Source organism: Argiope bruennichi, chromosome 11 (genome assembly GCF_947563725.1).
Source record: "Argiope bruennichi chromosome 11, qqArgBrue1.1, whole genome shotgun sequence".
Classification (NCBI taxonomy): Eukaryota; Metazoa; Arthropoda; class Arachnida; order Araneae; family Araneidae; genus Argiope; species Argiope bruennichi.
In genome coordinates, this window is record NC_079161.1 from 82,364,124 (window position 1) to 82,382,730 (window position 18,607).

The window sequence follows — 18,607 nt, forward strand, 5'->3', positions numbered from 1 at the left end:
GATGAAATGTTAACAAAATATTCCACACTCTTTTCATATTTAAATGGTTGGTTATTTTGCTTTTATCGGTAAATTTGTTCAAAAACGATATAAAAAAAACATTTTCGATTAAAATTATTGAAAACGATAATTGGGAAAGAATTTCGCTTTGATATCCATCAGATAAGGTAAAAATTATACATTCTCCTAAAAATAACTTGGCAATATTTCCTGATCCATTTTTTCTAATTTTTTTTTATCGTCACAGGCATTACAAGGATAAGGTTTTTAAAAAAATTCAGATTCAGTCATACATCAACAATGGCCAGAATTCCCAAATCTTATCTTTCACATCGTTATGTGCAGTCTCAAAAATATTTCTTTTGTCTGTATTTTATACTTATACATTTTAAAGTTATATGCTCGATTGGAGTATTCAATACAAAATAAATTTAAATTTGAACACTGATTTCCTTTAGAAACTTTGAATGGTTAATGTGAAATAGCGATGCTTAACGCAAATTTTAAATTTCTTGTTGACACAAATTATGAGATTTTATTGCTACATCGTGATGATAAGTTTATTTGTAAAATCACGGATTTGTTTATTAATTTGTAAAGGCAAAAAATAACCTTACCCTGTGAAATGTAAAACTGTCTTTTGATATTGCGTTTAGTCTTATTATACGAAATTTGGAGCGATATTGAGAAATTTTTAATAAATAAATAAAAATGGAAATAAAAAATGCCGCTCTGAAATCACCAACATTAAAATATTACTTGACCAATCAAAAAGAAAATAAATAACAAAAAGAAAACAAACCAGGAGGTATATAAAAGAAATTATTTGTTCTCATACAAAAAAAATCAGAAATGATACATAAAAAAATAATATTTTTGATGAATTATCAAAAAAAAAAAATACAAAAAGAAAATAAATTGAGAGGTATATAAAAGAAATAATTTGTTATTTTACAAAAATAATCAGAAATGATACATAAAAGAATAATTTTTCAATGAATTATCATATAATTCATCAAAATTTACATATTAATAAATTTCGAAGTGTGGTTAGATTTCACGTCACACATGTGGAAATCTGTAGAATTCGATTCACTAGTAAATGAGATGTGATGCTTCGAATCCTACAAATTAGATCAAGCTATCTTATTTTCACAAATGTTCATATAATATCATATGAGAAAAATTCAAAACCCTGAAATATGGCGATCGCTTGGCCAGACAATTGGTTTAAATTTTCTCTTATTGTCTTCATCAAAACATATCTAACGCCAATCGCCGCATTCTGGAAAATAACAAAATCATAGAAAAAATCTTTAGGATAAATGTCAGCTATTTGTAATATTGTTATGTTTTAAAAATATTTCTATTATGGAACTAAAACGTCTCTGGCACTCTGGAGATAAGTATTTTAATTAATGATACATGAGAATGTGTAAACTGTTTAATTAAAAAAAGAATATAAATGTAAGATTAACAAAGATATCAAGATAAACGTACCTGTATATAAAGAATGACATGATGATAAATACGACAACAACTGTGCTCAGGACAGAGGTCACAATTACGTACTGAGGAAATAATTCTATAAAAGAAAAAAAAATAAAATTAAAATCGAAGAAATAGTTTTAATAGTACTCAATTTTCACATACAGACACTAATAGAAATAACTGCATACATCATTTGCACGAAATCTTTTGAACATCTCCCTTTGATAATAAATATCTTTATATATAAAACGCTAAAGTAAGTGGAACAAAATCGAGCTTATTACTAATTATCGAATGGCAACATTCAAATATAGACAAAACATCATACGAATTGAAGACTTCTTCATTCATTGAATATTTTTATAGCTGTACTGAATCAGACGCTTCACTTAGCTGCAAAATAAATGTTCTGGGGAAAGTTCAACAAGTCACCAAACAGGACATTCAGCGAGAGGAAAAAAGATATAAAAGAAATAAAAAAAAATAGGCTTCAAACGAAAGTTTCACTCAAGTGCAAAAATAGGCTTAACCATTGCTAGAAAAGTAATCATGGTAAATCTTAATCCGCACATAAATCTTATGTGCGGTTTTTCGCCAAGCATATCAAAATCGTGCCAATCGTTAAAAAAAACTCTCTGAAAGTCTGTAAGTGTATACTAGAAATGCCAACAAGCGGCTTTTAAAGTTGCTATAAAAAACTATCTTGATTCTATTTGGCGAGAAATCGCTCGAAAACTTTTCAGTTTTGGCGATCGTATATTAATCTTTATCTAGCCGTAATCGTTATAACTTGGCTACGGAAATTGATACTTGTATCTTTTAAAATAATTATATCATAAAAATACTTTTTGTATTTTCTGAAGATTAAAAATATGACATCTTAAATGATATAAATATCCTTTCAGCACAATTTTTCTTTTAACTTTAATAATATTTTTAATTTAATTTGATATACTATCTGAAACAATGTTTTCAATTGGGATTCAAACTCTCCGCCAAAACATTCAAGCACGTACTTTTGCCAATCATTCAATCTGTTGTAGGATTTTCACTCCCGTTTTTATTTAATACTACACTTTCTTATTTGTTGTAAACAGTTTTAGTCGTTTCTAATTACAATAAAATGCTTTTTTTAAAGAAAAAAATGCATCCATATTAATAATTTAACTACCCAAAGAGTCAATAATCTAGGCGAACAAGCAGGTCGCCAAAGGCGGTTAGTATTAATAAAATTATGCGAAGAGTTAATTTTTATGAAATTGCAATCGACATGATAAAAAATTTATTTTTCAAAATTTAATCTTATTGAAGATATTTTCATACGCGAGGCAAGTGAACAATATGTTTTTTTTTCTAAGATATTTTCCAGTTGGAGAGAAAATACTAATGAAAGCAAACTTATCAAATTATTACTGGTTTTTCAAACAAGTACTCTTTCGAAACGACCGCTATCTGTTTTAAATTAATACCAAAATTACTTTGATTGTTTCTTGCAGCTATTAAAATCATCTAATAACTCTAAAATGAAAAAAGAATAATATTAAAAAAAACTAAAATCTGCTATCGCAAATTTCAAGTTATCATAAGAGAACATCGTTTTTAAAGTCAATCCTACAGAAAAACATCATGTTCTCATATTTCGAAATCACAAATATTTAGAAAAGCATCCATCCATTTACCATTTCAAAATCAATCGAATTCTATAATTTTTTCCTTGAGGCCAGATTTTTTTTCTTGAAAAACCAGTTTAAACTGGTTTGGAACAATCACGTGACTATCAGATTTCGCATGCGTCAGTATTTAGAAAACGCTGCCCCCCCCCCCCATCTCAAAATCGTTCGAGATGCAAAACTTTGTCGCGAAGACAGAATTTATTATTTTTTTATTTTTTTGCGAAAATCCGGTTTCAACTTGTTTGGAATAATCACGTGATTACTGTATTGCGCAATCGCCAACTTTTAGAAAAGCGATGTTTTTTTTTTTTTTTTTTTCCTCCATCTCAAATCATTCGAGTTCCATAGCATTTTTTTGCCAGCTATATATATATATATATATATATATATATATATATATATATGAGCCAAACAGAAGAATCGATATATGGCGGACATTTGCAAAAAGTTGTACCTTTTTGTTGGCGATAAGCTAAACATAACAACCTTCTTTATTATTTCTTAATAATTAAAGGAAGCAATAAATTGCCAATTTTCTGTCTGTGCTTTTTGAGGCTTCAAAAACCCCAAACTAGAATAACATTATGTTCTCACATGATTAAAAATAAAACTGAAATTATTACTTTGCCTTGAAATAGTGAAATGAAAAATATTAGTATTCCTAAATAAATCGATTGCTTTCCGATGAAATTTTGATGAATTTAAAAGTCATTAACATAAGCTATTCGATGCTTTCAGGAATTAAATAAAATCATGTGATTCTATTTCAAATGAATTCTTGAGAAAATGTGAGCTCGTCTAAACATTCGGTTCATTTATTTTGTCCTGATTTACTTTCTGCTCCAAAGTGACATTTCATTATATGTTTTCGCTTTAAATTCTGGAAATATATTTCAGGATTACAAAAATGGACCCTTTTAAAGGATTCTTTAGAATCATAACTGATTTAAATTCAATCTTATAATCTCGAAAAAAGTAAGCGAATTTTCCATTTGACATCTGAAATCGAATATCTTTCAAATGATGTCTCCGGAATGATTAATCTATGAGATAAAGATGGAAGCTTTCGGAATTTCCAGATAAAAGAACATTTTATATTTCGAATTATCGGCGCAAAAAGCGATTTGTTTGGATGAGAAACAATGGAATAAAGTAGAGCATTTTTAGTCAGAATGAGATTTATGTAAGAATCATTTATTTTTGTACCATACCTTTCTGTCACTATCAATTGATATATGGAAGTTATATGGAAAAGAATTGTATCATTAACAGTAGTAAATAAAACAGTAGTGATGGGCTCATGGATTCAGGATTTTTCATACATACAGTCAAAAAAGAAAAAGTAAAATTTTCATTTTGAGATGAAATGTGGTTGATGTAAGATTTAGTATTGTTTGCAACTTATAAAATTGGTTGTATATAAACTTATAAAATGTATAACTGTTTGCAACTTATAAAATATATTAAAAAAACTATGTTCTGAAAACATGCGTTATTTATTAAACAAAAAAGTTGAAAATATTTTAATCAAAAATCTAAAATCAAAGAGCAATTAGAGGTGTGAGGAGTTGAAAATCATGCATTTAACAAAACAACCCACGGCAAATGATAGGAAAGATTATTCCTAAGCGTTCATTAAAAATTAGATTAAAAAATGCTTTCCTCAAACTTCTGTTTCTTACTTTGAAATTGGGAAATCTGGTATATATATGAATCAAAGTTTTTATCTCCTTTATATAATTATTTTTCTTTAAATTATTACAACCTTATTTTCAATAATCAGTTTTAGAAAGTTCCAGATATTTCCGAGTGATTTATAAATTTACTAGCCGCCTTTGGCGACCAGCCGGTTCGCCAATCTTAATGTTCGTTAAAATTTTAATAATTAAATATTTTATGCAATTCCAACTTTAATAGATTCTTCAGCAAAATATTTTAAAACTTCAAATTTTGATAGTCATATAATTCACTCATAATATTACAAAGGCCTTCAGTCATAACGTGATATGTATTTCTCTAATTTTCTGTTACCCCTCATAGAATTTATGCTTTAAATTAAAGTGTAAATGATTAATCTGCAATTAATATAATATTTTTTACAGAAACAAAGCATTTTTTTTAATAATATGATTACCGATAATAGAGTCACTGAGCGTTTAAACTTTATGGGCACTAAAGAATATCTTTCTTAATTTATGTAATATCTCAAGAATTTGTCAACAAAATTTCTCAGATTCATCATGAACAGATCGATTCATTAACAATGTTTCATTTTAAATGCATCAAACACTAAGAAAATAAAATGAAGCGTTTAAAATAATCGGTCTAAAACAGGTTTAAAAAAACTACTTAAAAAACGATGTACTTAAAACTATAAGCATATACAAAAAATATATAACTAACATAAATACAATTTACTTACAAAAGCATGCAACTACCCTAAAAATAATTTAAATCATCCGTTGATAGTGGTTGTCATGACAACAATCAGAACAATGCGCATGCGTGAATTTTCTTCGCCAGTTAGGTAACGCAAATGCGTGAATTTTTCTACGCCAGTTGGGATAACGCTATGCAGATTATACATTTTTAATTTCCTTTATTCTGTGTTATTTTAATTCAAAAGTACTTCAGAATGAATCTGAAACATGGATTAATTAACAATGTTTAATTTTAAATGCATCAAACATTAAGAAAATAAACAGAATCGTTTGAAATAATCCGCCGAAAAACGTTAACCCTAGCCTCATTACTGTTGGGAGAAAAAAAAAACTGAAGCCTTACTCATTTGGCGGTGGGGGAAATGGAAGATTATTTTGGCGGAAAATTTGGCGGTGGGGAAAATGGAAGATTTTTTGGCGGGAAAGTTAGTTTTTAATTAATAATTAAAATTCTAATTAAAATTTCAAAAAAGGGACCCCAGGTGCACATTCCCGACCTCTAAGGTATACATGTACCAAATTTGATAGCTGTATGTCAAATGACCTGGCCTGTAGAGCGCCAACACACACACACACTCATTGAGCTTCATTATAAGTATAGATAACGCGTGCATTAATTTTTCTGAATTTAATTTATTATGACATCTATCTTTCAAACCAGAGTTTGAGCTTTTAATTTTCTATTTACTTTTCATTTTGAAACAAATAAAATAGTTTTCTTAATTTGCGTAATTTCGTGACAATACTATGAGAATATCTATGCACCTTACTGATATAACAATAACAACGCATTTAATTGCATCATTATTTTTAAATCGCAGTTCGCGCTTTAAAAACTTTAAGTAATCTTAAAAGAAAAAAAAAAAAAGAAAAAAAAATAAAAGTGGTAGAAATTTCAATAAACAAACATTATTCCATTTCTTTTCTGAAATGCCATCATGTAAATGAAATGTAGACAGATAGTAGTTGCAAAACAATAATTATTCTGAAAATAACTTTTAACGTCATACGAAAATGCAAATTTTTTTTCCGTACCATCTGAACATAGAGATCCATCAAATCCGCAGGTAGGGACATCAGAAGGTGGTTCTCCCCGGTTTCCAGCCCAATGTATATGCTTTCCAGGGATGTCTACAAACTGTTGGCTCACTCCATAATAGTTGGCAACGACCTGGAAAAATACGACAGCTTTATATTTTAGAGATATATTCTAAAGGGCTGCTTCATACTGTCGGAGGAAAATTGAAAGAACGGAAGATTTTGAGTCCTCAATTTGGAAATAATCCTTTCCTATGGAGATTGGTTTCCGTTTCTCTCTATAATGGCGGGAGACTTATGTAGATAGAGGTTTGAATTTCAAGTAGATGTGTTTAGTAGAGAATTCACCTGAATTTAAAGTAGATAGAGAATTCACCGAGTGTGAAAATATACAAAAAAGTGCTTTGAAGCATAAACATTTTATTCTGGAGTTCGAACATATGGAAATATAATTTATCTATTCCTTTTTCTAACAATTCTATCAATCTTCATTGATTTATAATAGAAGCGATGACTTGAAGAGTTTTAATTTTAATTATAACCTTTTACTTGATATCAGCAATTGAGGTAAAGATTTCTATTTAATTTTTTTCCGAACATTTTATAAAAATAAGAAATTTATTGCAATCTGTTTCATTTTCTATATAAATGTTTAATGATCCTAGAGAATTTACCGAATGTGAAAATACACAAAAAGTGTTTTGAAGCTTAAACATTTCATTCCGGAGTTAGAGTATATAAAATGATAATTTATGAATCATTTTTTATAGCAATTCTAGTAATCTTCAGCGATTTATAAATTATAATTTAAAGAGTCTTAGTTGGAATTATAATCTTCTGCTTGATATCAGCAATTAAGGTAAATTGTTTCGAAATTTTGTAAAGATCAGAAATTTCTTGTAATATGTTTCATTCTCTATATAAATGTTTCATTAAAAATATTTCGTAGAAATAAATGGATGTTATATATGCACTGTAGTTATAATTTGAAGGACACAATTTTGCGTCTTTTTAAAAATTTTAATATCAATTGAAATCAGTATAACAATTACGCAAAAGTTTAATACTTTAACCACTTAATAACTTACATAATAAGTTTCAATGGCAAAAAATGATTGTCTTTAAAAGTGAAGATAAAGAGATCATTTTCCGTGGTGAATTCTATTTTCTATTTTCTAGCCAATATTAAAAATATAATCAAATATAGAGTTTTTTAACATAAAGAATTATGAAATATAAAGTTAATATTCCATAATAGGATGAATATATATTTCTGAAATATAAAGTTAATAAATCCATAATAGGATGATGGAATTTTTAATGGATTATGATTTTAGTTCGATTTAAAAGAGTTTTACACTATTTTAAGAGATGCGTTGCATAAAAATGTTTAGTAGGAGCTTTAACTAATTCTGTTTTACATGTGGAATATCTACATCAAAATATAGAAAAAAGCATAATTTTGATCATATACTTGATATTAGCAATTAAGGTAAAAATTTCTATTTATTTTTTTCCGAAAATTTTATAAAAATGAGAATTTTTTTTTAATACGTTACATTCTCTATATAAATGTTTAAATAAAAATATTTCGTATAAATAGATGTTCTCGGTGCATTTCAATTATGTTTTGAAGGATCTGAATTTATGTCTTTTTCAAATTTTTAATGTCAACTGAAAGGTATCAATTATACTAAAGTTTGTTAATTTAATTACTCAATCACTTACATAACAAGTTTCAATTGTGAAAATTGTTGTCTTTAAAATTAAGATTAAGAGACCTTTTTCTGTGGTTTTATTTTATTTTTTTTGTTTCTATAACCAATATTAAAAATATAATAATGCAGAGAGTTTTTTTTAACTTTGAGAATTATCAAATGTAGAATTTATTATCAAAAAACAGTATCATGGAATTTATGGTCGATGACAATTGAACTAGTTAGATTTAAAAGGTTTTTTTTTCACTATTTTAAGTAAATGGCTCATTATGTTTTAAAAATAATGTATTGCTGTATTTTTGAAAACTTACCTCAAACGTTCCAGTTTCCGGATCCATATCCAGGAGAGAGTAGTCGACAAATCGATCACCTTTTTCATTTATGCTTACATTCCCGGTTATGCCTGTTAAAAAAAATTGGAAAACAAATCTATATAGGTACACTATAGTAATAATTAACTAAGAAATGAGCTTTCCGCATGCTATAAATTTCAAAGAAAGAAATGACAGAATACAGCACCTGGGTGTTTTATTTCAATTTCTTAAACTACATTATATTGTTGGCTTTTTTTATCAATATAAATAAAATATTTATATGAACCCAGCAAGATTGTTTCCCCAAAACTTTCTTGTAGTAAGACCGGAGTTTAAGCCCCTGTTTGGAGCAATTTTCAAATATCGCCAACTCGCCAACAATGGTCTTGCGCAGTGTTTTGCAAAATGTTCAAAAACGAGGGAGCAGATGTCCAATCATAGCTCATAATAAAGGCGAAAGATAATAGGTTTGCAGATCTAGAGAAAACGGTGGTTGCCAGTTTTGGCGCGTTATCGCAACTTGGCGAAGAAGGGGGTTAAATTCCGGTTCACCCCTTTCTCGCAAGCTTTCTGATGAACTTGTCATGCCTGAAAACGCATTGCATGGAATTGGAATATAATAGTTACAAAATATAAACTTTTGGCATGAATTTGGCCTTTTTACTTGCGAGTTATTTGGCGACAAATCCTTGTTATACGTGAATAATGTCTAAAAATCGAATTTTTTTGTTTTAGTCACGTTTTCCTTAACCGATTAAAACAAAATTTTTACTCATTACTGCCCTTGTAATCACAAAATCCCTTATAGGATGCAGACCGACAGACGATCAATCCCTTATAGGATGCAGACCGACAGACGATCAATCCCTTATAGGATGCAGACCGACAGACGATCAATCCCTTATAGGATGCAGACCGACAGACGATCAATCCCTTATAGGATGCAGACCGACAGACGATCAATCCCTTATAGGATTTGATAAATGCCCACACTATAGATGTTAATTTGGTATACAGTATCTTATCTATCTAGTTCTGTTCGTTTTGTAATTATCGTTTCAACTTATATTCGAACAGCCAGCAGACGGTCTTACGCTGTTCAGGTTTTACTGAAAATTTGATCGAAATCTGTAAATTTGGTGAAAAGGCCGTATTCCAAATTTCATCCGTCAAGCTCAAAGCGTTTTAGAGTTATCTTTGTCACAAGCGGACGAACACTTTCCAGAAATCAGTTTTTCGAACTGAAAAGTGATCTGAGAGGGAGATATGAAACGTTGAGATTCGTTAAAATCTCGAATTCTAACTTTTTGATGGTTACTGTACTTTCTCTAAATCACTTACACAAAAAAAAAAAAAAAAAAAAAAAAAATTATCCATAGCTTTTACTAGTTCAGGTGTGTAATAACAAAAATTAGAAACATTATTCAATTTTTCATGAGCGTTCATGGGTGTTCTCATGAGCAATTGTGCATACAAAGTCATAATACAGTTCATGAACATTTATACCTTAATTAATTCCCTTTTTTTGCCTAAATGAAAATCCCTGCATCAGCATAGAAAGCAGAATAAATTTGGCTACATATGGCCAAACAGTTATTTCAAAATGAAGGAAAATAATGCAAAGACTCTGCCAACTAATATCTTGAAACAAAAACAAAGTGTTTTTTTCCCGCTTTCTTCATTAAATAAAAAACTATTGAAAAAGGATATTTGAATCTTCCATCGTCGTGCAGGTTGTTTAAAGGGATTCATTAGAGTGCCCTCCCCAAAAGTGCCTCGCATACTATGAAAGGTATTACCCCCCCCCCTACCTTCTCCATCATAAAATTGTGTATCTTGGTAAGATCGAAATTCTTTGTGTTGGCAAAGTAAGGAAATATTGAAAATAGTAAGGAATAGTAAGGAAATATTGATTTATAGTGCAAAACTTGCATTTTTACAGAATTGATCGGGTGTTCTTTGGCGATTTTTTTGAGCTATAAACTCTGACATGTGACTAATCTACAAGCATCTAAAAATTGAATTTGTATTTTAGATGCCTTTTTCCCAACTGGTTGAAACCAAAATTAACAACTTCTTAAAGCTATACTTTAGGTGACATGTTAGTACTACATGGTATGAAAAAATCATTACTGTTCCTAGTTATCGCTTTTCATAATTTTGATAAAGTGCCCAGAGCTTGCTTCTCGGAATTCTTGTTTGTTGTTAATAATATCAATTATAGCTCAATTATTCATAATTAAATTTCTATCTTCTGAAATACGACCTTCGAATGTGCGGTTCCACATCTTTTGAGTAACGAGAGTTCCATTCTTCACACTCAGTCCTTCCCTCAGGGTTTCATTTACGGCTAATGAATATAAAATCACAGCATCATGAAAGGCTGTAACGTAAGTGTTCACCTGAAAATGTAAAAAAAATCATGTTTTCTAAATAAGTGTGAAAAATTGGCGATTAAACAAGAATATTTTACATGTAAAAAATAAATAATTAAGATTTAAGTTCACAACGTTTGTTACTTCTTATTCAAGAAATATTTTTGAACCAGTAATTGCTTGGATCAAAACTGAATATAAGTAACGATGTTAATAAAAAGAATAAATACATATGCGAGCATTTTATCGGAAGACATGTCAAAATTTAAAAACTATTTTATCAAAATTTTTTCAACAACTTCAAACTATTGTACTAATAAAATCAACAAATTCAAAGACATGATATTATAAAATTTCAATTAATGGGTGGAAACTGTTTTTAATAAATAAAATAAACAATAATAAAATATCGAAAGAAATTTCAAAATTTCAAAATTCTTTCAAATGATAACAAAAACAAATTCAGATAGCCATAGCTATAAAATGTCAAATTATGTTTCTTTCTTTTTGATATTAAAAATTGCAAGATTTAATATATTTTGAAAACCGTAATTCATAATAAATTGTTTATGATGGATTAATAATTATTGTTATAAATGTTAATTATTGTTATAAATAAAATATTTTAAAGTTGTTCCATTCCAATAACTCTCTGGAATTCTAACTAAATCATTCAGTTGGTGTTCCCTTTTTATCTTTTCTACCGATGTTACATGCTCCTAGTAATGGAACTCTTTGTGACGATGTTCAGCATGCCCAGCATTTTAGTATTACTAAACAGTTTCCTGTTCACCACACCACGACACCATATGCATTCGGAAATTTAAATGATTTAACTATGAATTCCAATCACACAGATGGCGTTGCAGCTCTCCTGTTCAATCGCAGCGTCCTCACTGTGGTTGGCATTTCCTGTTTCGTTTCCTTATCTTGTAGCTATTTTATGTTTTCTCTTTTAGTAGTTTTAAAATAGTTTTGAATAATCTTGTGTATTTTGCTAACGTTTACCTGCCGAACAACAAAATACAATTATCAAAAATCCTTCTATTATAGTTCTTCTGTAGAAGGCAGATATCGCAGAAAAATACTGGCGTTTCAAAAGTCTTCACAAGCTATCTTCTTTTTTGTTCTTTAATATTAATTCAAGTAAAGTGTTTTTTTTTTTGTGTGTATGTGTGTGTAAAATATCATTAAAATTCGAGAAATTATTATTTTTAAATATATTTCTTGTACTGCACTTAACAGTTTTTCATATTCTAATTTTTTTTTGTTCTTTTCATTGCTTGGTATAGCGTTTCAATTTCTCCCCAAGAAAGGAATTCCACGAAGCTAAATATTACTCCTAAATAAAGTCATTTTTATCTAAGGTTTAATAATCATTGATCTACTAGTTGGAATTTTATGATCAAGAACTAGAGAAAACTCTTGTCTTGAGAAAATCAAAATAAAATATCTTAAACGATAATTTCTGTTATTCTGCTTGTTACCTACAAGAAACACTGCCGATGGCGTTAACACAATTCGATCTTTTGTCGAATAGCCTGAAGAATTAACGAACCCTACACAAAAGTATGCGATCAGCACATTTAAAAACAACTATCGGAAACCGATAGATGGATTTCAGTTACAAACTCACTTCCTCCTTCCCATAGGGTTTTCCAAAGTACTGCTGAGAAAGATTCTTAACTCCCCTAGAAAATTCTGCGTATTCAGCTGTGACGGGTATCCTGGCCGTGACGGTCAGCAATGCTTCGTAAGCCTTTTTCGCCTTTTGATTTGTCTCCATTGTATCTTTCTCACGGAACCATGGTCTGCGGCTTTCATTTGTGCTGCAAAATTAAGATGGAAAGAGTTACAGGGAATGAAATAACTGTGACATCGTTGAGAAAAAAAAATTTATCTAGGAATATTAAACATTACATACACAATTGATTTGTTAATCAACTACAACAGTATTAACTAATTTTTTTTTAAATTTTAACGTTTGGAATAATATAATTGTATAGAATCTTACGCTACTATTTCTCCCAAAACATTTTGAATGATTTCAAAATTTTTTGCGAAATTTAAATTATTTGTTTTAACTCTCTAAGATTTTCCTAACAATGTATATTTCTCTACAAATTTTTCAAGGTAGCTACTAATATGAAAATGAACTATCTATGAATATTAAACCTTAAATATAGACAGTTAATTTGGGTTAATTAAACATTACACAATTAAGGCACCACAATACCATCTAAATATATTTTTTTTTGAAATTTAATGTTTGAAATAATATTTTAACTGCATAGAATTTTACGCTATGACATGGATTTTATTCTGCTAGTTTTTGGACTGTATTTAAATTAATTATTCATTCATTAATACTATTTGAATCATACGATTAGAGAGTCTGTTTTCTGACATACACCCGCACACCCATACACATACAAGCAAACACACGCGCGCACACGCACACGCACACGGACACACAGGCATACATATATGTGCTATAAAATTTTAAGTTTTATGATGTTTAAATAATTTTTTTTTATTGTGAAACACTTAAAAACTTTTGAAAAAGTCATTAATTTTGATTTTGATTTGACCGTTTTAAAAACTTACTATATATTTTAGAGTTAATACCATAGCAAGTTTAATAAAGAATATATTTTAAAACATTCAAAAAAAATCACACCACTACTTTAATTTTTTAAAAAGACATTAGATTTCGAAAAATAGTATCTAAGCAATGACGCAACATGGAGAAAAATGAATGTAAAGTTCTCTTTTATCAATATCATAAAAAAACATCCAATTTGTCTGTAAGTTTTGCAAAATGTTAATTAATTTATTCTAATCTGTTTAAGATAAAAAGAAATTATTGATATAAAATATTATGCTTGTTTAATGAATATTTAAAAAAAAACTTGCGAATGACAAACATTTCAAAAATCATAATCGTAACGTAAAAGAAATAAATTTACATCACAGAGTTGATTAAATACAAGTTTCTGTTATAAATATAACAATAAATATATAAAAAAATATGAACACCTTTATTTTTATTATTTTAGAAGCCATAGTTGTCCAAAATTACAAACGAAAAAAATTCTAATTTTAAAATTTTCTTTCTTAAAAGGCTTACTTACTTCATATAAATTTAACTATACGAGTTTTCGAGTGATAAAAAAAAATAATATGTCATTTTTTTAAAGTTTAGCAGATGATTTGTTGCAGATGATTTTAGCACTCTGTGTTAGCAGATGATGACGTGGCCGCATTGGTTTCTCTACCGGTATTCATCAAAAAATTTCCATTAATTTAATAACTATTACCTTATTTCTGAATTTATCATTTTATCTAATTCTGTTCAGTGAAATATGTTTGTAATTCTTGGTTTAATTTATTTTTTTGGCGGGAAAAATAATTTAATTTTAGATTTAAAAAAAAATTGGATCATTTTTGAATTGAAAATAATTTTTTCAATAATTCAGCAATAAGAATAAAATTTTTTAAATCTGTTTCAACGAATTATTGTAAACCAAAACAAGAAGTTTTCAATTCATTTAAACTAAAAAAAAAGAAGAATCTCAACGGAATATAAGTAATATAATTATGCGGGTAGAATATTAAAGAATCTCCTTTGTTTTGGCATGAGTTATAACATTAAATGTCAATAACTAAACCATTTGATAAGTGAACATAATAGAGAAGGCAGTTATTTTAATTTGGATTAATTGATTTTTTTGATTGATTGATTAATTTTGATTTTGATTTAATTTATGATTAAAGTAACAATTTAATTGTAAGTTAATTATTATTTATGATAAAATAAAGTAGTTGGAACTATTTTTAGTATAATAATGAATTTAAATGATAGTATCTTAATTATAAATTAAGCACCAATTCGCACGATATTGTTACCACTCAAGTTAAATTAAATTTTTAAAAAAAATTAAGAAAACAACTACTTTAATTCTAAAATAAAAATTTTAGAATAAAATCTATAAATTACCTTTGTAAATTTTATCATCTTCGCGTACTCAAAATTTGTTTGTAATTAGAGATTGCAATACCGGACCAAAATTTCAATACCGGTAATCGGTATTTTTTAGATCTTAATACCGGGATACCGGTTTTAATACCGGTATTGGAAATTTTAGAAAAAGTAAGAAAACACAGATGTTTCTTTGTTTTATTTGCCAGTTTTATAAGAGAGTGTAAATATCAAAAATAATATGTAACTTATAAATTATAACAGTATATAAAGAATCACAAGAAAGTAAAGGAACATCTTATTTATTTAAATCACAAAAAATGTGTAAATATCACTATTCAGTGTATGGTACTACAGTACACTCCCGATTATCCGCAGAATTGGGTGGCGCGGCCGCCGCGGAAAACAAAAATCGCGGATAATCCGAAAAAAGCTAAAACCGAGTATAGCAAAAGAGAAAACAGTCATTCCAACTTTGAAAAATCGTTTTATTTACAATAAAACGTAAAATAAACAGCAGGAAATGTTTAACTAACGCTTAATATTTTAGTATATCACTCAAAACTAACCTAAAATGCATTTTGTTAATGAAAACAGAAAAGTGCTTTGTATTTACGAGAGGCGTCAAGGATACACAGAAAAATGAATACATATGTACTGTTTTAATACTGTAATGTATTATGTAATTACAAAAGCATAACTGTAAAACTGCATCTTTTTGAAAAAATCAGTCAAAAAAAAAAAAAAAAACTTTGTGCGGCAGGCGCGGATAATCCGCACCGCGGATAACCCGCCCGCGGATAATCGGGAGTCTTCTGTATTACAAATTTTTGAAATGTGATCTTAAAAAACATAATGTATTAATTGTACTGTCATTAAGCCTGAAAAAGTAATTTTGTGTAAAAAATTACCAGCAGTCGAAAACGCTCTTTCGGCATCTACGCTAGTTGGTGATACTGTTAGCAATGCACGACATACTTTTTCCAAGTGTTTACCTCTAAATCCCTCATCTTCAAATACATCGATTTCTCGTCGGATGGTTTTGGATATAGCTGATTTCTGAATTGTATTTTGGTTCGTTGAATTTTTTTTATTTATCACTAATTCTAATTTTTATTCAAGAGACAATTCCTTTTCACTATCGACATTCAGTTATCGAAGATTATCATAATCTTCGATAACTGAACCGAATTTTTCTTAGTGTGATAGTGTGTGTAAAAAGTTTTAAGAAAATTTACTATAAACTTAATCATATTTGAATTATTTTCTTTTCTTCTTTTTAATCTTCATTTTTAAAATCATTATAATTATGTAAATACCATAAGACATTTTCTATTTTAGTATGCTTTTCTTCTGTGCGATTTTTCAATGTAATATATAATTCTTTAGATAGTGATGTGTGTTCTTTCATAACTGCAACATGAAATTTATTGTTGCATTAGCTGTTAATAAATTAAAACCTCTCCAATATAATCAGTTTTATTGGAAGTAGAGCTGATATAGTTTTGGATATTAAGTCGAATTCATTATCTGAAAAATTAATTTACAGGTTTAAGTCGATTATTGCTTTTTGGACTGGATTTCTAAATTTCAAAAATCGTTCCCTTATTAGGAGTAAACTGTTCCAACATGTCTTAGAATCTATTATTAACATATACTCTGTTTTATTTTCAATAATTATATATTTTAGTAATATGTCATTTTTTATAGGGGAACGTTTAAATATCTTAACAATTTTTCGAACTTTATAAATGATAGGAAGCAATTCTTGATGGGTTAATATTTCATCCTCATTAGCAATATCTTCTTCAACAATTACATTGTTCATTATCTTCATTGTCAATATCGCTCTCACTCTTACTCTCTTCAATGTCGGAATCCGAAGTTTCTATATCCACAGTATTTGTATTCTTCTGTTCTTTATTTTTTTAGTATAATACATCTATTACTCCTCATTGAATTCCATGAGCATAGCACAATTGCTGATTTGCACCAATCAACTTTCCAACTTTTTTCATAATTGTTGCTCCATTAGTCGTTATGGATACTATATCTTCTTTCAGGGATAATCCATGTTTCGCTAATTTAGATTTAAGCAACTAATTAAGCCATTAATTAGCTAATTAATTTCGCCCGTTAGAGAGACATAAAAGCAAAAAAGTATACTATTTTGCTATGTTGGCGATCCCTAAACATATAGTGAGACAATTTAAAAAATTTCTAGCAAATACCGAAAAACTGGTATTTAAACTTGTGAATACCGGTATTACAAAATTGTACAAATGGCTCAAAATACCGGTATTCGGAATCCCGGTATACCGGTATTGCAATCCCTATTTGTAATGCATGAAATCATGAAAGAAAAAAAACAATTCATTAATTAAAACTGTAAAGTTGTAGTTACTACTTTAATTTCTTTTAATTTTGCTATTTTTTTGAAAAGTTAGTAAACAATAAAATTGCTGCTATCAATTAAACTTGTATTACCAATTTCTTTCTTTTACGCTTTAGCTGATCCATAAAAAAATTACATGCACTGGCAAAGCTTTAGATAGAAAAATGCTATCTCCTATTAGTAGGGAAGTATCAACATTAGCTTTAAAAAGTTAAATTGGTAGACTCACGTTTCAATAAATTACAAGATCAGTAAAAACTCTTGCTACGAGGGCGATGTTGCCTGTCGCTATTTTAAAAAGTTTTGTTTTTCCTGAGAAGTTCTTTTGTCTTTATTTCCTGAAAGCGTGCGGCGATATTTGGCGATGGTTGGAGGTCTTTGATTTTTAGCAAATGTAGGAGGTTATTTGCATGGATCTGTGTTAAAAATGCGGTTGAAATAAAATAAAAAATGTGTTCTTGAGGGTTTTTTTTGTATTTTTTTTTTTGCATTTAAAAAAGAAAAAAAGCTATAAAAAAAATAAATATCAACAGTAGAAAAAAACCTATAACCAGTTTTATGTAGTATATAATAAGGTATCTGGAAAATGAATCTGTAAAAAAATATGCATATTTAAAAAAATCCACTGGAGTTAAAAATGATGTTAAAATTTTTTAAAAACTTTTTTCAAAAACTTTATAATGTAATCCAAATTTTTTATGTGGGATAGTTATAAAAGCCTTGTTTACATGTTATACAATTAAAAGCTGATTTCATGTTTTAAAAATTAAAAATATATATATATATATATGTTCAAGTAGTACACTGTCGTTTTAAGCACAAGCTTCAAATGAAGTTAGAAAATTATCAAATATAATATCTTTCTCTGCAAATTTTTAATAGTGAGTGAAAAATTTCACCCACTATTCAGTGAAATCATTTCACATTCCATAATATCCTGAGAGTGACAAAAAATGTTTCTGTATCTCTAATGAAGTGCTTGATGACGATCTGGTAATCACAAACTTCTCTGAGCGCACGCGCAAAAAGAAGATTGCGCATGCGTTGAAAGAGCGGACAACAGCAAGTACCTATTTTGACGAGATAAAAATTTGTTTACATTCAGCCAGTTACTGTTCGTCAACGGATTCGGAGACGACCACATTTCGACGCCTCCATCTCATTAAAGGGTGAGACGCGG

The 18,607-nt window shown here is 28.5% G+C and overlaps 1 protein-coding gene across 1 annotated transcript in view; it reads right to left on the reverse strand.

The window, feature by feature from the left end:
- The window catches only part of LOC129957393 (atrial natriuretic peptide receptor 1-like), a 97,027-nt gene that overhangs the window by 49,520 nt on the left and 28,900 nt on the right, over positions 1 to 18,607 (reverse strand). Inside the window, exons 2-6 of the mRNA XM_056069694.1 lie at positions 12,687 to 12,879; positions 10,942 to 11,077; positions 8,673 to 8,764; positions 6,641 to 6,776; positions 1,501 to 1,585 (exon numbers count right to left, since the gene is read on the reverse strand). Coding sequence (XP_055925669.1) covers positions 1,501 to 1,585; positions 6,641 to 6,776; positions 8,673 to 8,764; positions 10,942 to 11,077; positions 12,687 to 12,879 — 642 coding nt within the window. The remainder of the gene's footprint in view (positions 1 to 1,500; positions 1,586 to 6,640; positions 6,777 to 8,672; positions 8,765 to 10,941; positions 11,078 to 12,686; positions 12,880 to 18,607) is intronic.